At 44.4% G+C, this 25,341-nt stretch overlaps 2 protein-coding genes across 4 annotated transcripts in view; both read right to left on the bottom strand.

Annotated features, from left to right (window-relative positions):
- Positions 1-1,263, bottom strand: part of dcps (decapping enzyme, scavenger) — a 52,326-nt gene extending 51,063 nt beyond the window's left edge. Inside the window, exon 1 of the mRNA XM_043676904.1 lies at positions 1,050-1,263. Within this exon, the coding sequence (XP_043532839.1) occupies positions 1,050-1,235 (186 nt within the window). The 5' untranslated portion in view covers positions 1,236-1,263. The remainder of the gene's footprint in view (positions 1-1,049) is intronic.
- A 7,692-nt stretch (positions 1,264-8,955) lies between these two features.
- Positions 8,956-25,102, bottom strand: LOC122540745 (toll-interleukin 1 receptor (TIR) domain containing adaptor protein). 3 transcript variants are annotated; one of them, XM_043676900.1, is made up of 5 exons: positions 24,870-25,101; positions 24,159-24,240; positions 17,669-17,816; positions 15,959-16,549; positions 8,956-9,585 (listed from the first exon to the last, which is right to left on the bottom strand). In XM_043676900.1, the coding sequence occupies exons 3-5, from the start codon at positions 17,673-17,675 to the stop codon at positions 9,473-9,475; spliced, it is 711 nt and encodes a 236-aa protein (XP_043532835.1). In that variant the 5' UTR covers positions 17,676-17,816; positions 24,159-24,240; positions 24,870-25,101; the 3' UTR covers positions 8,956-9,472. The 3 variants fall into 3 exon arrangements, with proteins under 3 accessions (XP_043532835.1, XP_043532836.1, XP_043532837.1); XM_043676901.1 differs by lacking the exon at positions 24,870-25,101 and adding an exon at positions 22,440-22,491 and having other exon boundaries at positions 24,159-24,858; XM_043676902.1 differs by lacking the exon at positions 24,159-24,240 and having other exon boundaries at positions 24,870-25,102.
- Positions 25,103-25,341: the final 239 nt, after the last annotated feature.

Raw genomic sequence — 25,341 nt, 5'->3', positions numbered from 1 at the left:
CGACATTTCAGGCATAAGCTCTTCATCAGGAATGTGAGGGGGGGGGGGGGGTTTCCAAGGGGGCTGAGAGATTAATGGGAGGAGGTGATGGGGCTGGGGAAGGCCCACCTTGGTGTCCTGTCTTCCCAATGTCAGAACAGTTCAGGGAACATCTCCAGGACACACCCACCCAAAAACCTCACTGCCTTATGGCTGACCACTTCAAATAATTCTATTTGCCAAAGCTATCTCATGTCCGCGTTTTGCCCTCCTGATTTCCCTTTTAAGTATACTCCAACTTCCTTTATACTCTTCTACGGATTCACTCGATCTATCCTGTCTATACCTGACATATGCTTCCATCTTTTTCTGAACCAAACCCTCAATTTCTTTAGTCAGCCACTTCCCACTCTGCCAAGGACATGCAAGTCCTGGGCCTCCTCCACCACCAAATACATGCCACCCGATGCCTGGAGGAAGAATGCCACATCTTCCACCTTGGGGCACTCCAACCACACAGCATCTCCCTGGGGTGGGGGAATCTAGAATTAGAGGGTCTGGGGGAGTTGAGGAAAGACATAAAAGAGACCTAAGGAGCAATTTTTAAATGCAGAAGATGGTACATGTACGGAATGAGCTGCCAGAGGAAGGAGGCGAGTACAATTGCAACATTTAAAAGGAATCTGGATGGGTATATGAATAAGAAGGGTTTGGTGCTGGCAGGTGGGACTAGATTGGGTTGAGATATCTGGTTGGCATGGACGGGTTGGACCGAAGGGTCTGTTTCCATGCTGTACATCCCTATGACATGGACCGCAGTGATTCAAGGCAGCAGCTTACAGCCACCTTCCCTCCATCCCCACCCCTCAGTGACCCACTCCCTCCACACTGACCCCACCCCCTGCCGTAACGCCCACCCCCTCCACACTGACCCCGCCCCCTGCTGTAACGCACGCCCGCTTCACGCTGACCCCGCCCCCTGCCGTAACGCCCACCCCTCCACGCTGACCCCGCCCCTCCACCGCGAACACACAGGCCCCGCCCTCCCGGTGACCCTCGCCCCCTCTCACCTTGCCGTGAATGAAGACTAGTTTGTCCCGCGCGCTCTCCCGTAGGATTTTCTCCAAACGGAAACTCTCCAGGTTGAAGTCACTTCTTTCGGAGCCCGGGGAGTCCGCCGCCTCGGGCCCGCTTTGGCAGAGTTTCCGCTTCTTCTCATCGGGAGCCGGCGCCAGCTCGCTCTGCTGTTCTGCCATTTTCAAACCCGCACCCGGTCCACCAATCAGCGGGAGCCTTAACGGAGTAGGTGAATAGGGGATAGCTTTACTCAGCCCCAGCCAATCAGCAGGGAGCTTATTGAAACCAAGTACTCGTTGCTGAAAGATGGACTACAGGCACCAACTCTCAACTCTTCCTGGACGCTGCCCCCTGACGGCTGGAGGTCGGTACAACTGTTTCCTGGCTGTGCTTTACTAATGGAAGAGCCCTGATGAGATATAGTAGGCTTACCCTGATTCTGCCAGTTCCCTTTATACAACTGAAAATGGTGTAAAGTCAATGCACGTACTGCAGCGATGGCAATGAGCTCAGCCAGATGGACATCACAGAGTAGGGGTTCCCTGATTGGGGCTGTTAACCTGGTCCAATCAGGGAGCCCTCGCTGACATACAAACCAGACTGACCCTCTTCCGCGGTTACGTTAGAGCCCGGGTGTCCCTGGAGAAGGAGCACGCGGTGTCCACCAACACCCTGCAGTTGTTCAGGGAGAGGTGGGCAATGCAGGGAGTAGAGTGCATCATTTCTCCCTCCAACTCTATTTTGATTTAATCCCTGCCCTCCCCTTCACTGTTTGATCACACAGCATTGCCCTTCGATGTGAAGGGCACTGCTTGTCACTGGCCACTCAGGTGTTTTCCTATCTTCCTGGTGGTGGAAATCGAATAAAGATTCGTACACCTTGTGTCTCTCACCTGCACACACACACCATGGGTGCTGGGGAACAAAAAAATAAGCACTACCGCAGTTAGGTGGTAGTGTGGAAAAGAATTAAAAAGGATTCTCCCCTTCACTGTTTGATCACACAGCATTGCCCTTAAAAAAAAGAAAAAAAAACCCAGAAAAAATAACCGGAGTAACCCTCTTCCGCGGTTACGTTAGAGCCCGGGTGTCCTCGGAGAAGGAGCACGCGGTCTCCACCAACACCCTGGAGTTGTTCAGGGAGAGGTGGGCACTGCAGGGAGTGGAGGGTATTTTTTCCCCCAAATTACATTTTGATTTAATCCCTGCCCTCTCCTTCACTGTTTGATCACACAGCATTGCCCTTTGATGTGAAGGGCACTGCTTGTTACTGGCCACTCGGGTGTTTCCTTTCTTCCTAGTGGTGGAAATTGAATAAAGATTTGCGCACCTTGTGTCTTTCACTGTATCTCACACCTACACACACACCCAACATGGGTGCTGGGCGAAGAAATAAGCACTACCACAGTTAGGCGAAAAAAAAGTAAACAGGAGTGATCCTAGCTTCAGGAGAACAAAGTAACGACTGAAGTATTGCTGGTGCATGAGTTTGTACAGCAGTGGATCTGTACATTATAAAATGTCATGAAGATAATATACACCATTCTTCACACAAGAATGGGCCAAGCTACAAAAGGTATAGATATAATAGTCCCAGATGTAACCACCACCTTTCTTTCACAATTTGTTAAGTTTTCTCAAGTTACTAAATGATATGAAAAGTAAAAAAAACCCAGGAGTGTCAGGTTCTGTTCACTGTGAGCTGGATCAGGGTCAAGGACTCTCCATGTGGAAATAAAAGGTGAATTGGTGACAAGACTCAGACCTCTCTGGAGTTATTTGACATTACCTCTAAAAACCATTGAGGAAATTGGTGCAGATCCAGAAGCTGTCCCCATCACTAATACCAGATTCTATACCAACCTTCAATGTAGACTAATTATACAGCAGGAGAGAGGACTCCCTCAAACTTCTCTCCCATTCCTGGACCTCTCCATCACCATCTCTGGCAAACGACTAACCACAGACATATACTACAAGCCCACTGACTCCCACAGCTACCAAGACGACACCTCCTTCCACCTTACCTCCTGTAAAAATGCCATCCCTTATTCCTGATTCCTCCACCTCCACCGCATCTGTTCCCAAGGTGACAAATTCAACCTCAAAGATGGCCTCCTCCTTCCATGATCGGAACTTCCCTTCCCATGTGGTTGATGTTGCCCTCCAGCGCATCTCCTCCACGCACCACCGATCTTGAACCCCACCCCTCCCCACGCAACAAAAACAGAACCCCCTTGGTCCTCACCTTCCACCCGACCATCCTTCGCATACAACGCATCATCCTCTGCCACTTCCTCCACCTCCAAATGAACCCCACCACCAGAGACGTAATCCCCTTCCCACCCCTATCAGAGTTCCGGACAGACCATTCCATTTGTGACTCCCTCGTCAGGCCCACACCCCATTCCTGGGGTGCCACCACAGGAAGTTCAAAACCTGCGCCCACACCACTCCCCTCACCTCTGTAAAAGGCCCCAAGGGATCCTTCCACATCCATCAGAAATTTACCCGCACCTATACCAGTGTCATCTACTGCATCCGTCGTACCCAGTGTGGTCTCCTCTACATCAGGGAGACAGGATGCCTTCTTGCAGATCATTTCAGAGAACATCTCTGGGACACCCGCACCCACCAACCCCACCTCCCACTCCGTCAAGGACATGAAGGTTCTGGGCCTCCTCCACTGCCAAAATGTTACCACCCGACGCCTGAAGGAAGAACACCTCATATTCTGCCTTGGGACTCTGCAATCACACGGGATAAATGTGGATTTCAACAGCTTCCTCATTCCCCTCCCCTCATTATCCCAGTCCCAAGCCTCCAACTCGGCACCGCCTTCTGGACTTGCCCATCACTCCCCCCTCTGACCCATCACCTTCTCCCTCACCTTCATCTACCTATCACTTCCCCAGCTACTTTCCCCCGAACCCCACCTCCTCCTGCCCCGACCCACAAGCCTCATTCCTGATGAAGGGCTTATGCCAGAAATGTTGATTCTCCTGCTCCTCAGATGCTGCCTGACCTGCTGCGCTTTTCCAGTACTACTCTCTTGACTCTAATTATATAGTAGGCCAGACATGTCCTTGAGCAAGTTCTGCCATTTAATGAGCTAACGGCCGAGATATTTACATAAAAATAATCAAGAAATCAATTCAGTTTCCAATTCAATCCTACAAGACTGATCCCGGATTTAATAATATCAGATTGATCGTCTACTTCAACTCCATTTCCCTACCTGACCTTCTTGACGGAGTATTCACAGCTCTCTGAAGGTGCAGAGTTCAAACAGATTCCGAACTCTGAGAAAGTATCTTGTGCCAGCAGTCCTAACTGATCTGCTAATATTAAGACTGTGGTCCTTGGTGCTAAATGTCAAGCTTTCTTAGTATCTCATATGATGCAAAAAGGTCTCTTCTCATTCCTCTAAACCTGAGACTACTCTAATCAATCTCTCCACATGGTGCAATCCATCTTCTCAATGTCTGCTATACTATCTCTGACACAAGTACACCTGTACCTAGATATAGAGACCAAGACTGCTCCAGCTGTGATCTGACAATGACTCCTGATAGTTATAGCAAAACATGGCACCCCTTTACTCTGCAAATATATCCTCTAGTCTTAGAGGGGAAACATCCTCTCAGTATTTACCTAGTCAAGCCCCTTAAGAATCTTATATGTTTCAATGAGATCATCTCATTCTTCTAAATTTCAGTGTGTAGAGTAGAAACCTGTTCAGTCTTTGCTCATAAAGCAATCCCAGTGAACCTTCTCTGAACTGCCTCTCCTTAAATAACCTGCTCACAATAGCAAATACTGAAAGCATTTGGAGGTCACCTGTAAAACCATACTGTTACTTGATGACAGTAGTGGAGAGTTCTCAGGAAAACAGGATATCAGAATCCAAGTCAGCAAAAACCAAAGTGTATTTATGAAGCAACGTAGACTGATGAAAAGACTTAATATTACATACACAGCACTCAGGTGTGGTAGTGAAAACAGATGGTATACAGCGTCTTCAAAACAAAAGTCCAACATGCTTCACAGAAATTTGACACTGAGCCAGAGTGTGAAATATTAGGGATATGCAATGGAAAGTTAGCACATTTAAGGACAAGATGAAAAGGAGCAGAGAAATATACACAAAGATGGTAAGGAGGGACTAAGAGCTTAATGCACAGCTACCAATTGGACAAAGTAAAAAACGGAATGCGTAACACGACATAATTGCTGTGCCATCTTGAATGGTTGTAGGTCTGGAGCTGGTTAGACAGAAAGGGAGCAGTGAGATCAGTGGAAAGATTTGAAACCAAGGATTCTGAATGGGAAAAACAATGAATGTCAGTGAACACAATGATCAATTAACTGCAGTTGATCCAATTAAGGAGACAAGAGATTTAGTGGAAGTCAAACTTACAGATCGTGTATTGGCCAAAAAAGCATTAGAAAAGTTGAGATGGCAAGCAACTAAAGCGTGACTGAGAAGTTCTGTAGATGGGCAGATAAATGACCAATTTCATTTCCAGATGCTGGTTGAGAAATGAATGTTAGATACCTCTTGGAATGTTAACGTCCAGTGTAGGTTGGGTCTTACATTGGGTTACACAATAAATTTGAACTTAAGTACCAAAATGAAGCTAAAAGTAGACTGGTAGGATGGAGAAAGGCAATGAAGAGAAATTCAACACAGACAAAATAATTCATTTATTTTTCCAACAAATGCTGACAGGTATGCAGTGTGTTTTCATCTCCAGGTTTCAGCAAATTCTGTCCAAGACCAGAGTTCAGGTACATTGGAAGCATTCAATGGCAAAGACAAAAGTCTACCTCTTTGGCTAACCATCTGAAAGCAGAGTGTTGAGAAAAATGGGTCTTTTTCTAGTTGGCAAAATGTAACTAGTGGGGTGCCATAGGGTTCACTCCTTGAGCCTCAACTATTTATAATCCATGATAATGACTTGGATACAGGGATAGAAAGTACAATATCCAAATTTGCAGATGACACTAAAATAGATGAAAAAGTTCATTGCAATGAAGTAGTAAGAAATTTGCAAGTGGATTTGGATAAGTTCAGTGAGTGGGCCAAAATGTGGCAGATGAAGTTTAACCTGGGTAAATGTGAAATGATCCATTTTGGTTAGAGGAGTAGAAAAGCAACTGATTATTGAGACAGAGGGATAAGGGTGTCCTCATGCATGAATATGCAGTTAGAGCAGGTAATAAGAAAGGCAAGTGGAAATTTTGGTATTTATTGGTAAAGGAAGAGATGGGCTGAAAAGGCAAGTGCAGCTGCAACCATACAAGCCATGAGGTGAAACTATAACTGGAGCAAACCCTATGATTTTCATTCCCTTGAGCAGGGATGCAGTTTCATTGGAGACAATTCATGGGAGGTTCATTAGATTGATTTCAAAGATAAAAGGTTCGTATTATGAAAACAATGATCAATTTAGATTTATACTCTCTGGAGTTTAGAAGAATGAGAGGAAACCTAAATGAAGTTTATGAGATATTAAAGAGGATTGTCAAAGGAGACATGTTGGGCAATCTACAATGAGAGAACATAGTTTTAGGATAAGTGGGAAGCAGATTTAAAACAGAGATGAGGAGAAATTACTTCTCTCAAAGGTCAATAATCTTTGGGATTCACTACCCCAGAATGTGGTGGATACTAGGATGTTGAGTAAATTTAAGGAGATAGACAGATTTTTCATCAATAACATGTCAAAGGGTCATGGAGAGCAGGGGGAAAGTGGAATTGAGGCAGAGATAAGATCAGCCAGTTCTTTTGGTTTTCCAATCTATTTGTTCAGAGAGCAGGGAAGTAGAATATTTTACACAAATGTAATATGGTGGCGCTTTTCATACACAGGGACTGAGAATAGGTCAGAGTAAACCTCATTTTGTCCCCAGTCAGTGCTCAGACATTCTGTCCCAGCACAGACAATTGTTCTGACAACTGTTTATTCCCAGAACAGTACAGCACAGAACAGGCCCTTCAGCTCCTCATGTAAGGTAAACCTAATGTACGAACCCTCAAATTTCTGTGACCATATGCATGTCCAGCAGTCTCTTAAATATCCCCAATGACCTCACTTCCACAACTGCTGCTGGCAACGCATTCCACGCTCTCATAACTCTCTGCTTAAAGAATCCGCCTCTGACATCCCCTCTATACTTTCCACCAAACAGCTTAAAACTATGAACCCTCGTGTTAACAATTTCTGCCCTGGGAAAAAGTCTCTGGCTATCAATTCTATCTATGCCTCTCATTATCTCAGTTAGGTCCCCTCTCTTCCTTCTTTTTTCCAATGAAAAAAGTCCGAGCTCAGTCAACCTCTCTTCGTAAAATAAGCCCTTCATTCCAGGCAGCATGTTGGTAAACCTCCTCTGAACCCCCTCTCCAAAGCATCCACATCTTTCCTATAATAGGGCGACCAGAACTGGACACAGTATTCCAAGTGCGATCTAACCAAAGTTTTGTAGAGCTGCAACAAGATCTCACGGCTCTTAAACTCAATCCTCCTGTTAATGAAAGCCAAAACACCATATGCTTTCTTAACAAACCTGTCCACTTGGGTGGCCATTTTAAGGGATCTATGTACCTGCACACCAAGATCCCTCTGTTCCTCCACACTGCCAAGAATCCTATCCTTAATCCTGTACTCAACTTTCAAGTTCGACCTTCCAAAATGCATCACTTCGCATTTATCCATGTTGAACTCCATCTGCCACCTCTCAGACATTTCTGCATCCTGTCAATGTCACGCTGCAGCCTACAACAGTCCTCTATACTGTCAATGACACCTCCAACCTTTGTGTCGTCTGCAAACTTGCTAACCCATCCTTCAATCTCCTCATCCAAGTCATTAATAAAAATTACAAAGAGTAGAGGCCCAAGAACAGAGCCCTGTGGAACACCACTCACCTCCATGCAGAATACTTTCCTTCCACTACCACTCGCTGTCTTTTGTCGACAAGCCAATTCTGTATCCAGACAGCTAAATGTCCCTGTATCCCATTCCTCCTTACCTTCTGAACGGGCCTACCATGGGGAACCTTATCAAATGCCTTGTTGAAGTCCATATACACCACATCCACCACTCGACCCTCATCAACTTGTCTAGTAACATCCTCAAAGAACTCAATAAGATTTGTGAGGCATGACCTGCCCCTCACAAAGCTGTGCTGACTGCATTTAAATCAAGCCATGCTCTTCCAGATGGTCATAAATTCTATCGCTCAGAATCCTAACACCTTGCAGATGACAGACATGAGACTGACTGGTCTGTAATTGCCAGGGATTTCCCTATTTCCTTTCTTCAAGCGAGGAATTACATTTGCCTCCCTCCAGTCCTCAGGTACGACTCCGGTGGACAGCGAGGATGCAAAGATCTTTGCAAGCAGCGAAGTAATCACATTTCTCGCTTTCCAAAGCAGCCGAGGACAAATCTGGTCTGGCCCTGGCGACTTGTCAATCTTAATGTTTGTCAAAATTTTCAGCATATCAGCTTCCTCAATCTCTATCCAGCATGCTTACCTGCTCAATGGTTTCATTCACTACAAGGTCCTTTTCTTTAGTAAAGACAGAGGCAAAAAACTCATTTAGAGCTTCCCCACCTCCTCAGACTCTATACACAAGTTCCCTATGCTATCCCTGATCGGCCCTACTCTTTCTTTGATCATTCTCTTATTCCTCACATACGTGTAAAATGCCTTTGGATTCTCCCTAATCCTTCCTGCCAAACCTTTTCGTGCCCCCTCCTGGCTCTCCTCAGACCATTTTTGAGCTCCTTCCTCGCCTGCCTGTAATCCTCTAGAGCTGAGCAAGACCCTTGCTTCCTCCACCTTACGTAAGCTGCCATCTTTCTTTTGACGAGAAGCTCCTTCGCTCTCGTCATCCAAGGTTCCTTTATCTTACCCCTTCTTGCCTGTCTCAGAGGAACACATTTATGCATCACTCGCAACAAATTATAAAGACTCGCCATCATATTCTCCCATCAGTGCCAACTACAAGGAAAAGCTCACCACAACACATTGCAATAACCCCCATCTCCTAGGTTCACCACTGTTAATTACCTGAACTCAATGCCACTTAGAGCCAAACCTCAGCAGTAAGCCAAGCATTGAACCATGTCAGTTTAACGTCAGTTTTCATCCCTCGACTGGGAATAGATTTCCACCACCGGGAAAGTAAAAGGGGAAACAACACTGCAAACTCACACATCACACCAATTACAGATAAAGACAGAGACGCACATGTAAGAACAAAAACAGACAGTTACGTAAACCCCTACATAAACAAACAGTTTTCAAGCTCGCCCCCCAAGTATTGGAAAAATTAAAAATAACTCCATTTTCAATATCCCATCTCCTTGATAGCAGACTTCAGCAAGCATTGTCCTTTAGTCACTCAACAATTCCCACTTGAGTCCAGTGTTTCACTGGCAGTGTCCATGTTGAACTCTGGGTCGTCCTGTGAACTGGGAATGTACTCACTCTCCTTCCGACTGAGTTCCTCGAGATCTGGAAGCATAAAGAGACAGAAATCAGTTTCCATGTTGTGTTCGAGGTAACCATGGCCTGCTGGCTGGTAGAATTCATGGCAGGTAAAATACTGCCGACATTAGGTTGCTGGAACACAAGTATAATTCAGGTGTGTGGGCTCTCTACATCTAGTTTTATAACCTGCCTTTGGTTCAACATGACAAGGTGCTTCAGAGATGAACTACAGAGCAATTAGGAGAGTTGATGCAAAGCTTGGTTGAAAGCTGAAGGTTTCGAAGGGTTGATGCAGTGGGTAAAGAGTTGACCGACAATACTGCTACCTACTGAAACTAAAATGCTTCAGGGGATTAGAGTTGGAGGGCATGGACATGTGGCCAAAGACCAAAAAAAAAAACAGGTTTGGAATTCAATTGCAATGTGAAAGTCAGCAAAGGTTGGGTAGAAGAGGCTCTTACAGCTGGGACTCAGGGGAAATAGATAGACCTTCTTGTAGCATCACTTGGTCAAGACAGGATTTAGAAGAATAACAATCACAGAATTTCTGCAACGCAGAAGGAGAGCATTTGGTCAATCGTGCCTGCACTAGTTCTTCATAGGAGCATCATTACCTCCAAGAACAGAAGATACAGGAGTAGAATTAGGCTATTCGGGCCATTGAGTCTGCTCTGCCATTTGATCATGGCTGATAGAGCAAAATGGGGTTGAGAAACCTATCTCTCCATAGCCTTTGATCCCCTGACCAATCAAGAACCTATTTATGTTTTGAATACACTGAATGACATGACCTCCACAGCCTTATGTGGCAATAAGTTCCACAGAATCACCATCCTCTAGCTGAAGAGATTGCTCCTCATCTAAGTTCTAAAATGCTGTCCCTTCACTCTCAGGCTGTACCCTTGGGTCCTAGACTCTCCTATTAGTGGAAACATCTTCTCCATGTCCACTCTATCCAGCCTCTCAGTATTTTGTAAGTTTCAATGAGGTTCCCCCTCATCCTTCTACACTCCATTGAATACAGACCCAGAGTCCTCAACCGGTTTGGGGCGGCATGATGGCTCAGTGGTTAGCACTGCGGCTCAGTGCCAGGGACAGTTTCAATTCCAGCCTTGGGTGACTTTCTGTGTAGAGTTTGCACATTCTCCCCATGGAGAAAGTGAGGACTGCAGATGCTGGAGATCAGAGCTGAAAAATGTGTTGCTGGAAAATCGCAGGTCAGGCAGCACCCAAGGAGCAGGAGAATCAACGTTTTGGGCATAAGCCTGATGAAGGGCTTATGCCCGAAACGTCGATTCTCCTGCTCCTTGGATGCTGCCTGACCTGCTGCGTTTTTCCAGCAACACATTTTTCAGCACATTCTCCCCATGTCTACATGGGTTTCCTTCCACAGTCCAAAGATGTGCAGGTCAGGTGAATTGGCTATGCAAATTTGCTCCTAGTGTTAGGTGCATTAGTCAGAGGGAAATGGGTCTGGGTGGGTTACTCTTCGGTAGGTCAGTGTGGACTTGTTGGGCCGAAGGGCATATTTCCACACTGTAGGGAATCTAATCTAATCACTCATTTGATAATTCCTTCTTCTCTGGGATTATTCTTGTAAGTCTCCACTGGACTCCCCTCAACATCAACACATCCTTCCTTAGATAATGGGGTCTAAAACTGCTCACAATATTCCAAATGTGGTCTGACCAGAACCTTATACAGCCTCAGCAGTACATCTCTGCTCTTGTATTTTAGCCCTCTTGAAATGAATGCTAACGTTGCATTTGCCTTCCTAACTGCCAACTGAACCTGCATGTTAACCTTGAGAACTCTGAACTAGGACTCCCAAGTCCCTTTGTACTTCAGATTTCTGAAGTATTTCTCTGTTTATAAAATAGTTTATGCCTCTATTCTTCTTACCAAAGTGCATAACCCTACACCTTTTCACATTGTATTCCAGCTGCCACTTCTTTGCCCACTCTCCCAGCTTATCCAAGTTGTTCTGCAGCCTCCCTGCTTTCTTAACATCTTTCACTGTGCAATCGGCAAACTTAGCAACAATGCCGTCAGTTCCTTTGTCCAGATCGTTAATGTATAACTGGAACAGTTGTGGTCCCAACACTGACTCCAGCTGACCTCCATGATCACTAGATGCCATCCTGAAAAAGACCCCTTTATCCCTAGTCTCTGCCTTCTGTTAGTCAGCCAACCCTCTAACCATGGCAGTACCTTGCCCCCAACACCGTCGGCTTTTATCTTATTTAGCAACCTCCTGTGCAGCACTTGGTCAACGGCCTTCTGGAAATCTAAACAGATCATGTCATTGGCTGTCCCTGTCTAACTTGCTCAACACCAAGGAATTCTAACAGATTTGTCAGCCGTGATTTCCCCTTGATGAAACGGTGCTGACTCAGCCATATTTTATCATGCAATTCCAAAGCACATTGCAAACTCATCAATATTAACGGACTCTAAAAATCTTACCAATGACCAAGGTCAGGCGAACTGCCCTAAGATTTCCTATCTCCTGCTTCCCTCCCTTCTTAAACTGGGGTGTTACATTAGCCATTTTCCAGTCCTTTGTGATCCTCCCCAACTCCAGTGATTCTTGAAAGATCACCTCCAATGCCTAGTGCCAACCTCCTACATTTTCCGCCATACACTTACACACACTTTCTATCCAAATAGTCATTCAATGGTCTCTTGAATGCCTTGACTGAATCTGCAGCCACCATATTTCCAGGCAGTGCATTCCATTACACTTGCTTCTTTTACACATCACTTTAAATCAATACCTTCTTGTTTTTGTTCCTTTCACCAGTGAAACATTATCTTCCTGCAGAATGATACATTGTTCTGCGCACTGATCGTGAGTCATGGGGTATCCTGGGATCTTACGTATACATGCCAATAACAATATAATTCATATCATATCAGCTTTTCTGTTACACTTACAATAAGCATAGAATCTGGTGCATCACCTTAAAACTGTAGTTTCCCATTTTGACATTATTGTGGTGAATTCACATTGTTCTCAAAGATCTTTTCACAATGGGATGCAGAAGATTGTATACACAGCTCTGTTTGTAGCTACTCCCATTAGATCTGTCATGATATGCCACACTTGTGTCTCTTGCTCCATCTGCAATCATATACTGGAGCTCGTCTGTAACCTTTCAGTGACATTGTCAGCCAATCGTGCTTAGGTTAACTACTCCTTCCGCTCTCCTCTACATTGCTCATCAGATCTATAGAGCTCGTCATCTCTGATCAATTGGCCACCTATTATGCCCATGGCTATCAAAGATCTGATTACACTAATCCCATTTTCTCAGGTCATAGCCCACAACCCTGGAGTCTATGTCAAAGCAAGTTAGTACTTAAATACTGCTTAAATGTTAAAAGAGTTTTTGACTCAACCACCCTTTTCAGGCAGTGAATTCCAGACTCTCACCACCTCTGCTGAAAAACTTTTCAGCTCTCCTCTCAGCCTTCTGTCACCTACCTTACAAATGTATGCTCCCTGGTTAATGACCCCCTTTACTAATGGAAAAGGCGCTGTCCTATCCAGCCTGTGTCTCTCAATATTATATGGCTCTGTCAGGCTCCCTCTCAAACTTTGCTGCCCCAAGGAAAACAGCTCCAGCCTATCCAATCTTTCCTCATAGCTCAGGGAGCATCCTGATAAATTGTGCTGCACACTAGTGCAATCACATCCTTCCTATAACATGGTGAACAGAACTGCATTTAGTAACACAGTTGTGGTAAACCACTGTTGTAATCCAGTTGCAGAATAACCTCCCTGCTCTTGTATTCTATACCTCGATTAATAAAGGCAAGTATCCCAAATGCCTTCTTGACTACCTTATCTACCTGCCCTGCTACCTTCAAGGATTTGCGGATATGTGCACCAAGGTGCCTTTCCAGTGTCCTACCATTTACCCCTTCTTTACCCAGCTGACCAGTCTATTAATATCCTCCTGCGATTTTCAGCTATGGCCCTCTACATTTACGACCCTAGCAATTTTCATGCTATCCGTGAACTTCTTGAACACACTCCAGGCCATAAGACATAGGAGCAGAATTAGGCCATTCAACTCATCGCTTCTGCTCCGCCTTTCATATTCCTTATAGTCAAGTCCAAATCTTTGATTTGCATCACAAACAGCACTGAGCCCTGGGGAACCTAGTAGAAACAGACTGTGTTACAGAAGCATCCTTCTACCATCATACCCTGCTTCCTGTCTCTTGGCCAATTTTGATTTCAATGTGCCAATTGCCTTGGATCCTGTGGGCTCTTATTTTCTTGACCAGTACGTGGTCATTAGGGGCCTCATGAAAAACCTTGCCAAACTTCATCCAGATGATATTTTAAAGAAGAATTCCTACAGTGTGGAAACAGGACCTTCGGCCCAACAAGTTCACGCCAACCCACCCAAATCCATTCCCCTACATTCACACTTAACACATCCCTGAACACGATGGACAACTTAGCATGGCCAATTCACCAAACCTGCACATCTTTGGATTGTGGAAAGAAACTGGAGCACCCGGAGGAAACCCATGCAGACACGGGGAGAATGTGCAAACTCCACACAGACAGTCACCCGAGGCTGGAATTGAACCCGGGTCCCTGGCGCTGAGGCAGCAATGCTAACCACTGAGCCACCATGGTGCCCATATACAGGCTTTACCCTCAGCAAAACAGTCAAACATGATATTCCCTTAACAAATCCATGGTGACCATCCCTGATTAATCAGTGTGTTTCCGAATGCAGATATATCGGTCACTCAATTGTTTATAATGTCTCCATCACTGGATGAGACAGGCCTGTAATTTCCTGGTCTATCCTTTCTTTTTTAATAATGGAACAACATTAGTCGTTCTCCAGTCTTATGGCACCTCACTGTGGCCAGAGAGGATTTGGAAATTACTGCCCAGACCTCTGCCTTCCTCAACAGCCTGACATAAAACTCATCCAGGCCTGCGGACTTATCCACTTTTAAGGGTTGCTAAACTCCATTTCACCCTTACCTCACCCTTCTGTTACTTTAGTCTAGTATTTCACAGTCATCCATCCTCCTGCATCATCCTTTACTACTATCAAGACCAACTCAAAAGTATTTGTTGAGGACTGTACCCACATTTTCCAGGTCCACAGACACTAACTCTATGGGGTCTATTATAACCAATGATATTCTCTTGATCTTTATATATTTAAACACTATTCTACACACCAATGCAATCTCATCCATGCTCTTAGTTTTCCTAATTTTAAGTATCCCCCACAACACTTTCAATACTCTTCTACCATACCGAACCCATGGTATCTACAATAAACTTCTCTTTTACCTTTATCCCAAATGTTTGTGCTCCTCGATATCCTAGTTCTCCAGCCTTGGTCCCTTTATGGGGAGATATTTGCCCGAAACATTTCTTTCGCCCCCTTTTAATTCCTCCCCCTGTTCTGACAGTTTATCTGCAAGTAGCTGCTCCCAGTCCATTTGCTCCCGGTTGTATTTTATCTTAGTAGAGTTATCCTTTAATCAGTTTAAAAGCTTTTATTCCAAACCCATCCTTATCCTTTTCCATAACTACCCTAAATCTAAATCTCGGAAATGCTCCATTATTGACATGCTTTTCACGCACCTGGGCTCACTTCCAAAATATTAGGTCCAGATCTCTCCCTTGTTGGGCTTTCTCCATACTGCTGAAAAGCTTCTCATAAATGCAATTTAAGAGCTTTGATCCCTCTTTTCCTGGCACACAAATTCTTCCAAGTAATATTTGGCAAGCTAAAATCTTCTCTTACCGCCCTTCTAATATTTCACTTCTCTGAAATGTAATCTTTGATCTTTCCATGACAATTTTGGACCGAAAAGTACACCCCAAATAGCATTTCATTTTGTAAACTTACACCCAGAAAGCCCCATTTGTTGATCCTCCAACAAATCATCTCTTTGCACTGCTGTAATGGATTCCTTGATCAATAATGCAACTCTCACCCCCACCTTCTAGTCCCCTCACTCTCCCCTGAATATCCTATAACCAGGAATGCTGAGCTGCCAAACCTATCCAATTTTCAGCCAAGTCTTGTCGTAGGTTCATGATAAAGTGTGATTCCAGAGCGGTATTCCATAGTGAGAGTCTGTTATCACAGTTTGTCAGGATCCATGACTGTGTTACAATTGAATCAGGAACAGGGAGTCAGATCAGGCTGAGCAGGGATTTGGAAGAAGTCATGAGAACTCTGTGTTGCAAGCGAGTTCATGTTACATTAATCCACATTAAGTTTCATTGTGTAATTATTTCCAACATCTATGGCCTGGCCAATGGTATAAATATTTAATCACTAATTACCTGTAATGTTTAACTGGTCTCAATTGTACATCATTTGCATCTGAAAGTACTTACAATGCATTATAGCACACTTGATCTTTTGGAATCCATTTTCTTTGTCCTGCCTGACATCAATACCAAACATAAAGCGAAGCTCCTGGGGGTAATCCTTCCGTTCCAGTTGCTTGCGGACAGGAATAATCCGTCCATTAGCCATTGGCGATTCAGACAGTGCCTGTTGCATCTGGTACCTGCACCATGGGTCCTTAAGAAAGCTGGGTGTGATGACCAACACCCAGCAATGGCTCTCCCTGACAGCTTGGCAAAGTTCAGTGCAGACAGCACCCCCTGGAGTTGCGTCCCTGAACTGCAGGAAGCAGCGCAGACTGTGAGGATGCAATTCAAAGAAAGACACGAGGTCCTGTACGTACATTATATCATCCTCAGTGTGACAGACACACACGTCATACTCTTTACTCCATCGGGCACTGCTGTCAAGTTTCCATGATGACAAGGTGGTTGTGGACAGTGAGGTGCTGCAGGATCTTAGATCTCCACAGGGACTTTTTGTCCTGTCACTCGTCTGGGGGCTGGAACATGGATTCAACCTGGAGTTCGGACTTGAGTTCCTGTTCCTCTTAAAGTCTACGAGCCATCTGAAGAAGCCTGTGAAGTTTTTTTTTAAGAAACAAGACAATAAAATTAGTTAGTGATTTTCTTTTTTCTCCTTGTTTGCTCATCTCTCCATTCCTCAAATTACAGGTTCTGGCAGGGACAGAATTCCTTGCCTCCCAGTCTCACCAAGTAGCCAATCAGACAAGAGCTTGGACAGAGACTGCGTAATGGCCATTCGTCAGAAGCTGCACATTGGGTCTGATCAGATTCACAGCTTCCGTACGTGTATACACAAATGTATGGAATCCAAGATTGCTGGAGAATTCTAGCTGAATTTGCCACTTGACTTCTCGAAAAGTACCAAGAGAAATTGTATAACAGTTATTCGATAGCAGCTGGCTCCACATACACAAGTTCATTTTTCTCAATTTGCGAATCAGTTCAGGTGGCACAGCAGCCTACATTGCTTGACAAATCATTTGTTTCAATTATTTTCCTGCATAGCCTTCCACTTATCCTGCTCAAGGAGGGACCAGACTGGAGCTCAGTGGTAGCACTTCCCAAATCAGAAGGTTGATGTTTTAAGACCATCTCCAGAACGTTAGTCCAAAATCCAGGTTAACAGTCCTGTATAGTATTGAGGGAGTGCTGCACTGTCTGAAGTATTGTTTTTCAGGTGGAACACATGGGCTACTCAGTCTGGTGGACATACAGCATTATAACTTAAATGGCTACAGCGTACCTTGGAACATCTTAAAACTGAAAGGCACAAGTTTTTTTTGTTTGTAACTGTCCTGAGGCCAGCAACTTGCTGCAAAGATTCAGATTGGGATCCAATCACCTGGTAAGGAAAGATCGCGATGGTCTTCCTGCCAAAGTATAACAAGGGTCCAATCTGTTCCCAGATCCCCTCTGCCTCAAAATGAGTGTAAATAGTTTCCTGCAAATGGAGTAGAAAATGTCTGTTTTGCAACAGCTGGGAAACTCCGAGGAAGTCAACTTCTAACGTATTGTTTCAGTTTTCTCAATAAAGACTGTACAGAACTGTTTAGGTCCTCTTGTATGCAGCTCCTATCCTAAAGGTTGATGTGTAGCTCAGCCCACCCTTAGCATTGTTGGATTCTAATGGATAGTTCAATCTATTTGCATATTTTACCAAGATTCACTTACGAGCCATCTGGTGATGACTGGAGCACTCTCTCTCTGCCACGACATTAAAATGCAGCAGCCAGTTTAATCCTCAAGGCAGACTGGGACATTTCCTGTGTTTGACGCCTTAGTTCTGGTCAGAAGATCCACTCTCCAAACATGGTCATGTCTGTAATGAAGAACCACAGAAGCTTTGACTAAAAGATTATTGACTGACAACTTCACACCAGTCCTCTTGTTTTCAGGCTGATTTCCACTGGACATAAGTCCAGAGTGCAAAACTCGCTTTAAATTTGATGCTTACACACCAAGAGGCTTCAGGAGTGCTCGATGGGAGAAAGAACATCTTCAACATTGAGAGGATATTGATGCGATAGAATATAGAGCACTTTATTAGGTACTAAAGGAGAGCTGTACTAGCGCTAGGATTCTTTGATGTGATCAGTACAATGGGAAACTTACAACAGATCAAATCGCTGTTGTGTGTCCTAGAAGCATTTGATGGAACAGTTAAGCAGATTTACACCATACCACGGTACGGTGGCACAGTGGTTAGCACTGCTGCCTCACAGCGCCGGAGACCCGGGTTCAATTCCCGCCTCAGGTGACACATCCTCCCAGTGTCTGCGTGGGTTTCCTCCCACAATCCAAAAATGTGCAGGTTAGATAAACTGGCCATGCTAAATTTGCCATAGTGTTAGGTGAAGGGGTAAATCTAGGGGAATGGGTCTGGGTGGGTTGCGCTTCGGCGGGTCGGTGTGGAATTGTTGGGCTGAAGGGCCTGTTTCCACACTAAGTAATCTAATCTAATCTCTAATCTAATCCAATGCTGGACCTGCCCTGGGAGTATATCCCTTCCATCAATTGCAGTATTTTGAATACTACAGGGGCACAAATGGATACTATCAAGCCATAAGTAAGTATCCATGTTAGTCATTTGATGTTCAAGAAACTGAATGAGATGTACCAACAATATGCTGACCTGCAGCTGCAATGAAATCCACTGAATTTCCCCAAATTGTTGGTTATTTGGGCCATGATTGATTTGGACACCTAATGCACTGGAGTCTCACTTTTGCGTCTAACTTTGTGGTAAGGGAAACTTAGCAACCCTCCAGAAAAGCTCATCGTGAGTAACCGTTCAGTAGCTATTTATAACTCTCAGCTACCCAACAAGCAGCTGACAAAGAGGCATCTGTTTCTCAATTGTGCTGAGTCACCATCTTGGACAAGGAGAGTTTCTCAGTTATTGAAATCCTTATAATTTTTGACATCTATTAATTCTTCCTTATGTATCTCTGCTTTGAGGATAAAAATCTCATCTTATTCAGTCTTTCCAAGTCACTGAAATACCTCAGCTATAAACATCAAATCGTCCAACGCAAAAGCAAAGCCAGTCAGCACTGGCTCTTCTATCCAATTGTTCTACACATTTTTCTACTGCCTTTTACACAGCCTATACTGTATTAAGTGGTTCAGAACAGGGAGCTATCCACTTCCTGTTGGTATAAGATAGTCTCTATTCCAGCTTTATAACCGTATAACGTGAAGGTTGCATGCACAGTGGGTAACATCCCTGCCTATGAGCCAGAGGCTCTGGGTTCAAGTCACAGGTCAGGACCAAATAAAATAGATTTTATCAAGTATCCAAGCTGGTGAACATCAATCTGCAAATCCTTTGAACACCCACCAGAAATAGGTAGTAAGAGAGGATTGATCCCTGGTCGGTTGAGACACAGAAAGTAATTACTGTCTGTACCATCACTATGCCTAGCTCCAGTCTACATGGAAAGGTGTTCCCATAATATCTCAGACTCCCTGAGTGAACCACCAGAGCTTTCTGATGCATCATATACAAATATGCTGGGCAGCAAGAGTTGTCAAAACTTTGCTTGGCTCTGACACCAGCCCCTAGATGCTGCACTCTGACAACTTTTTTTTAAAACTCATTCATGGGATGACAGCATCACTGGATAACCAGCATTTATTGCCCATATCAGCAGGCAGTTAAGAGTCAACCACATCGCTGTGGGTATGGAGTCACATGTAGGCCAGATCAGGTAAAGACAGCAGTTTCCTTCTCTAAAGGACATTATGGAACCAGATGGGTTTTTCCAACAATCGACAATGGATTCCTAGTCATCACCGGCTCCTGATTCCAGATCTTCATTGAATTCAAATTCCCTGTGGCAGGATTTGAACCCGGGTCCCCAGAACATTACCTGGGTCTCTGGATTAAGAGTCCAGTGATTATACCACGAGGCCATTGCCTCCCCTCTTATTGTCCTGCCCTCAGTGCTTTCTACGATGGCAGGAAAGGAATGACAATTTCTGTATTGGACTTAGCTTAGTGTGCGCTCTGAAGCCACAACCAATACACTGACTGCAGCCAGACCTCAAAAACCTTCAGCAGTGCTACTGCACGAGTCTAACCCTGTGTGTGAAGGTCACAGAAGTCCTTGTGTTTCAGAATAGAGGCAAAATTAAGACACCAGACTCTACTCTTGCACTGTTCTCTCAGAACGTCTCAAACAAAAAGTACTAGGTCCTCATCACCATAACTCATCACTCACACCACGTTTTAAATTCAAAACCTGGTATTTTCAAAACTTTCAGATTTACCTGATATTCTTGTTCCCACTCTTTCAACCTTAGCTTCAACCAGTGCCTTTCACTGAACAGTTTGACTTGGATGTTTTAGTCAAATTAAGAAATCAGGAGGCTAGAATAGCTCCAATCGATTGAGAATGAGCACAAAGTAGTTTTAACTTTTGCAGAAGTGAATGTTCAGTGACCTCTTTTTGAATGTCACAATCAAATATGTGTCTATGTGCAAGGGTAAATAAAGGAATTCCACTGGCCTGGAACATGACAAATCTTGCTGATTTACTACACAGCACACATGAAGTTAAAGTACACTCAGCTGCTCAGCACATCCTTCCTGCTTACCCACACCTATTAATGGTTTTGGCAAGTACTGAAAACGAATCAAAGTTCTATTTGGCACCAGTAGCTGCCACTATTTACCAAAAAGAGAAACACTGATCAAAATCTTGACTGGGGCAGAGATCATGCAATAAAGCAGGTAAGATCATCTGAGGGAATTCCCCAAAATATTTTGTCCTGTTGGCTCCTAGTTTCTTGACTTGTCTTTTACACTCAGGAGATAATGTGGTAGATGATGGAAGAAAACATTTAATCATGAGAGTTATTGACCTTTCAGACATGCCAGTTTCGCAAGTCTGTGTAGTTCAGCTTATAACAGCTGAGTGGCATTTCTGTTTGATCGTCAGTTGCACTAGAGGACATATGTTACAGTCCCCATGGGCTGGCAATGTAGGACACCCCATCTGAGACTTGCTGCCTGATCCAGATAAGATAGCGGTAATCGACAGAGGATCTAATCGATGCAGAGGCTTTGCAACTTAGTGCCTGCAGCTGAGCCACGGATCTGTCTGTAACAGAGTACTACTGCATAGAGATGGGCCCCATCAACATCCCTTTACCCTAATCATTCCCTATTTTTTAATACACCTATTTTTGAAGCATTTAAGGTTCTTTGGAAAGCAGAATAAAATTTTCACAATTTAAAGAGGGTGTGGATTATCTAGGTTTATGGAACCACAATATTACAACACATTGCTAGGTTGTTTAAACCATTGTATTTCATTATTATTCATGCTCATCGCAACATCTGACTTTAGCAGATCATGTTGGATTCTGCTAAACCCGAGTCAACTCTTGAGGGGTCACGCGTCGGAACATTGTCAGAATGTTCCAAGATTTCAGTAAAACCCAGTGTGATATTTCATTGCAGATCCCACTGTCAAAAGTGCTAACTTTTGGATGAGGCCCTGTCTGTCTATTCAGATGGATTTTAAAAGATCCTGTGCCACAATTGGAAGAGAGTAAAGAGTGCTTCCTCAATCAGTACAACCAAAATCAAATGAACTGGCTATGTATCTACCTCTTTCACTGATTATGGGACCTTATTGTGCCAAAGTTGCTGCCATATTGCCAACAAAATGCACTTCATTGACCCCTGAGACACAAATTGTCCCAAGGTTGTAAAAGGCTCTCTCTATACAAACAGAAGTATAATTTTCTTTCTTGGAAACAGTCACCCATTTAACGTTCGATCCTTCGAGTCTTGTGACAGTATCTGACCAGAAAACGGCAGGGAGATACGCTGGGGCTGTTTTCCCTGGAGCGTCGGAGGCTGAGGGGTGACCTTATAGAGGTTTATAAAATCATGAGAGGCATGGATAGGATAAATAGACAAAGTCTCTTCCCTGGGGTCGGGGAGTCCAGAACTAGAGGGCATAGGTTTAGGGTGAGAGGGGAAAGATATAAAAGGGACCTAAGGGGCAACGTTTTCACGCAGATGGTGGTGTGTGTATGGAATGAGCTGCCAGAGGAAGTGGTGGAGTCTAGTACAATTGCAACATTTAAAAGGTATCAGGATGGGTATATGAATAGAACGGGCTTGGAGGGATATGGGCCGGATGTTGGCAGGTGGCATTAGATTAGGTTGGGATATCTGGTCGGCATGGACGAGTTGGACCGAAGGGTCTGTTTCCATGCTATACATCTCTATGACTCTAATTAAACATTCAGCATAAATAGTTTCGGAACAAAAACAAGCAAAAAAAAAGGAAGAAATATTCGAAAGCTAAATATTGAAGTGCTCTGGCTGTGTCTGCATTTTCCCCTCGGCTTCATATGGATTCAAGGGAGACCACAGCAGAGAGAGAAATGAAATTGCATAATATAAAAACGGCAGTGTCCCTACCTCTGGGCCAGCACTCAAGTCCCACTTGCTCCAGAAGGTGATTTTTATGTCTCTGAACATGTTGATTGAAATGAATATTTAAAAAAAGGAAATAGGATTTGTTTTAGTGGTCTTATTAGTCACCTCGGTCAAACAGAAGTTCATACTCTATTTCTGAGAATGAAACATCCAATTTTTAAAAAATTCATTCACCAGCTGGGCTAGCATTTATTATCCATCTCTGGTTTATAAGCCTGTTCTTGTGAAATATGTTCAGATTGGTGACACAAAAGCAGTGTGCTCTTAATCTCCTTGATTTTTCTCTCTCCCTATGAGATGTTTTGCAAGCAGCGTATGTTTCAAAGTGTGAATCAGGCACAGAACACCATTCAACCTTGTCATGGGAGAAGTTGCAAGACGTGTCAGACTGTCAACATGGATTATGCATGGGGACACCTCCTGCCGTGTATGTGGCAGGTACTCATGTGCCTCTGCCAATGTTGTCTATCTCATACGCTGCTGGCAAAGATGCCCCGAGGCATGGTACATTGGCGAGACCAAGCAGAAGCTATGGCAACGGATGAATGGACACTGCACAACAAATCAACAGACAGGAGTGTTCCCTCCCAGTTGGAGAACACTCCAGCTGTCCAGGACTTCAGACCGTTGGGTGACCGTCCTCCAAAGTGGACTTTGGGACAGCCAACAACAAAAAGTGGCCAAGAGGCTGATAGCCAAGTTCAGTACCCATGGAGATGGCCTCAAACAGGACGTTGGGTTCGTGTCACACTACAGGCGACCCCACTACACTATACAGACACTCGTACAGATCCTCTCCCATTCGCTCACCACATACACTCTCACACTCACACAACACCCGCCAACCCCCCCCCGCAAACACCACCTCCCCTCACATGCACACATTCACAAATTTGTGGTGTGAATTTGTACTTGCAGAATTACATTTTATTTTGCTCAAAAACTGCATGAATCCAAGATTCTATAAATCCGTGTTTTACATTAGAATCAGTCTGACCATTGTGGCACAGACAGCCTCACACAGAGCACCTCACACCATCAATGCATTATCTGGGCTGACATGACACCAATTTTAAAAATTCACTTGAGAATGTAATTTTTTTTTTTAAAAGTTCAGATTTACTTATGAAAGAACTGAAACCAACATAGTCATTCTAAAAGGTGGAGAGACTTAAACAACCCAGGTCTTTTTCAATATATAATTTCAGTTACATCACACTGTAAACATTTGCTGTAAATTCTGTGTCTTACAATCTTATACTACACAACCACATGAAGGATCAGCATTCCAAAAGCTAGTGCTTCCAAATAAACCTGTTGGATTTTAGCCTGGTATTGTGTGATTTTTAACTCTTCCAGCACCACTCTTCAACTCTGATCTCCAGGATTAACAGTCCTGTGATAAAATCACTAGACTATCATTAAACCTTAAAAATTGGAATAACTGAAATCTTCTGAACATGTATCATCCAATGCAGCAACTGGGTCATGATCCATTATGTAATGGTGACTAAGATTAGGTATGTAAAAATAAACTGAAAATAGGAAGTTAGTTATAAAAAGCTGTTGCAGACATCGCGCGTCTGAGTGGCGCTTTGATTGACAAAACGGAGCCTCACGATATGTCTGAATGTTAGCTTGTTCACAGCTCAGCTACAACCGTGGACAGATGATCAACGTTATCTGGTACTGGACACTCACCTCTGTACAAGAGGAACTCTCAGGCACGATCACTGCCTGAATCAGAGACAATGTTGGAAACTCCCAAGACTCTCCATTTCACCTTTGAAAGAAAAGTTTGCTCTGTTTGTCTCACAGCACAAGTTTAACACATTTAAAGCGTAGGGCAAGCAATGCAGGGCTGTAAATTTTGGCCCAATCTTCATCCGGAATGTACAATTTGCTATCTTGATTCCGGAATGAATTACAAACAAAGTTAAGCAGAGCCGGAGGGGAGGGGGAGAGAGAGACAGCCACCCGGTACAGATCGGCCTCAGGGAGGTGGGGAGCGGGGATGGGCTTTCAGACCGAGCCCCAGAGACTGGGGTGCAGTGTTGGGAGTCGCGACTCTCGCCTAGCGACCCGTACCTCACCTGGACCCCGCTCAGGCTGGCAAATGGCCACTAAGTTATTTCACAACTTGGTGACGCGTGTGGTACAGCCCATCAACACTGACCAGGGGTGGGGAGGGAGAGAGAGAGAGGGGTGATCAAAGTTACAACAACTTAGAGGCAATCTCGTCAACAACCCCAGCGTTGTGGGTGTTTATTTCATATGCAGCTGTGCCGAACCCAACTGCTTTTGTGCAGGTGAATATGAATAAAGTAAATACTTGAAATAAACAGAAACAAACTCGCCTAAATAAAAAAGATCGCGAACCCCTCCCACGCCCAACAATCCATGCTGCTTTACCTGCTCCGTGCGAATTCCTTTAATCTCAGGCCAACCTGAAAACAGGAAGATGTGCCACTGAGATACGTTCAATACAACTGCGTCAAAGACGTTTCCTCAACCAATGAATTTCTTCTGAAATGCTCACGTTAGAGAGAAGCTGTTCAACTAACCGCTGTGTGTCTGGTGGTTACGCAGAATAGAAACCCGGCTGTGATTTACACACTTGTTAAAAACAATCATAAACAATAGAACCCTGGGTGTGGAAGGAGGCCATTCGGCCCGTTGAGTCCACGCCGACCCCAAACAGCATTTCACCCAGACCCACTCCCCTACCATAGCCCTGTAACCCTGCGTTTCCCATGGCCAATCCACCTAGCCTGCATATCCCTCTGCACTATGGGCAAATTCCCATGGCCAATCCATCTCACCTGCACATCTTTGGGTTGTGGGAGGAAACTGGAGCACCCAGAGGAAACCCACACAGAATGTA

Source organism: Chiloscyllium plagiosum, chromosome 35 (assembly GCF_004010195.1).
Source record: "Chiloscyllium plagiosum isolate BGI_BamShark_2017 chromosome 35, ASM401019v2, whole genome shotgun sequence".
Taxonomy (NCBI): Eukaryota; Metazoa; Chordata; class Chondrichthyes; order Orectolobiformes; family Hemiscylliidae; genus Chiloscyllium; species Chiloscyllium plagiosum.
Note: the sequence above shows the minus strand (reverse complement) of the source record. Positions and strands in the feature narration are given on the sequence as shown.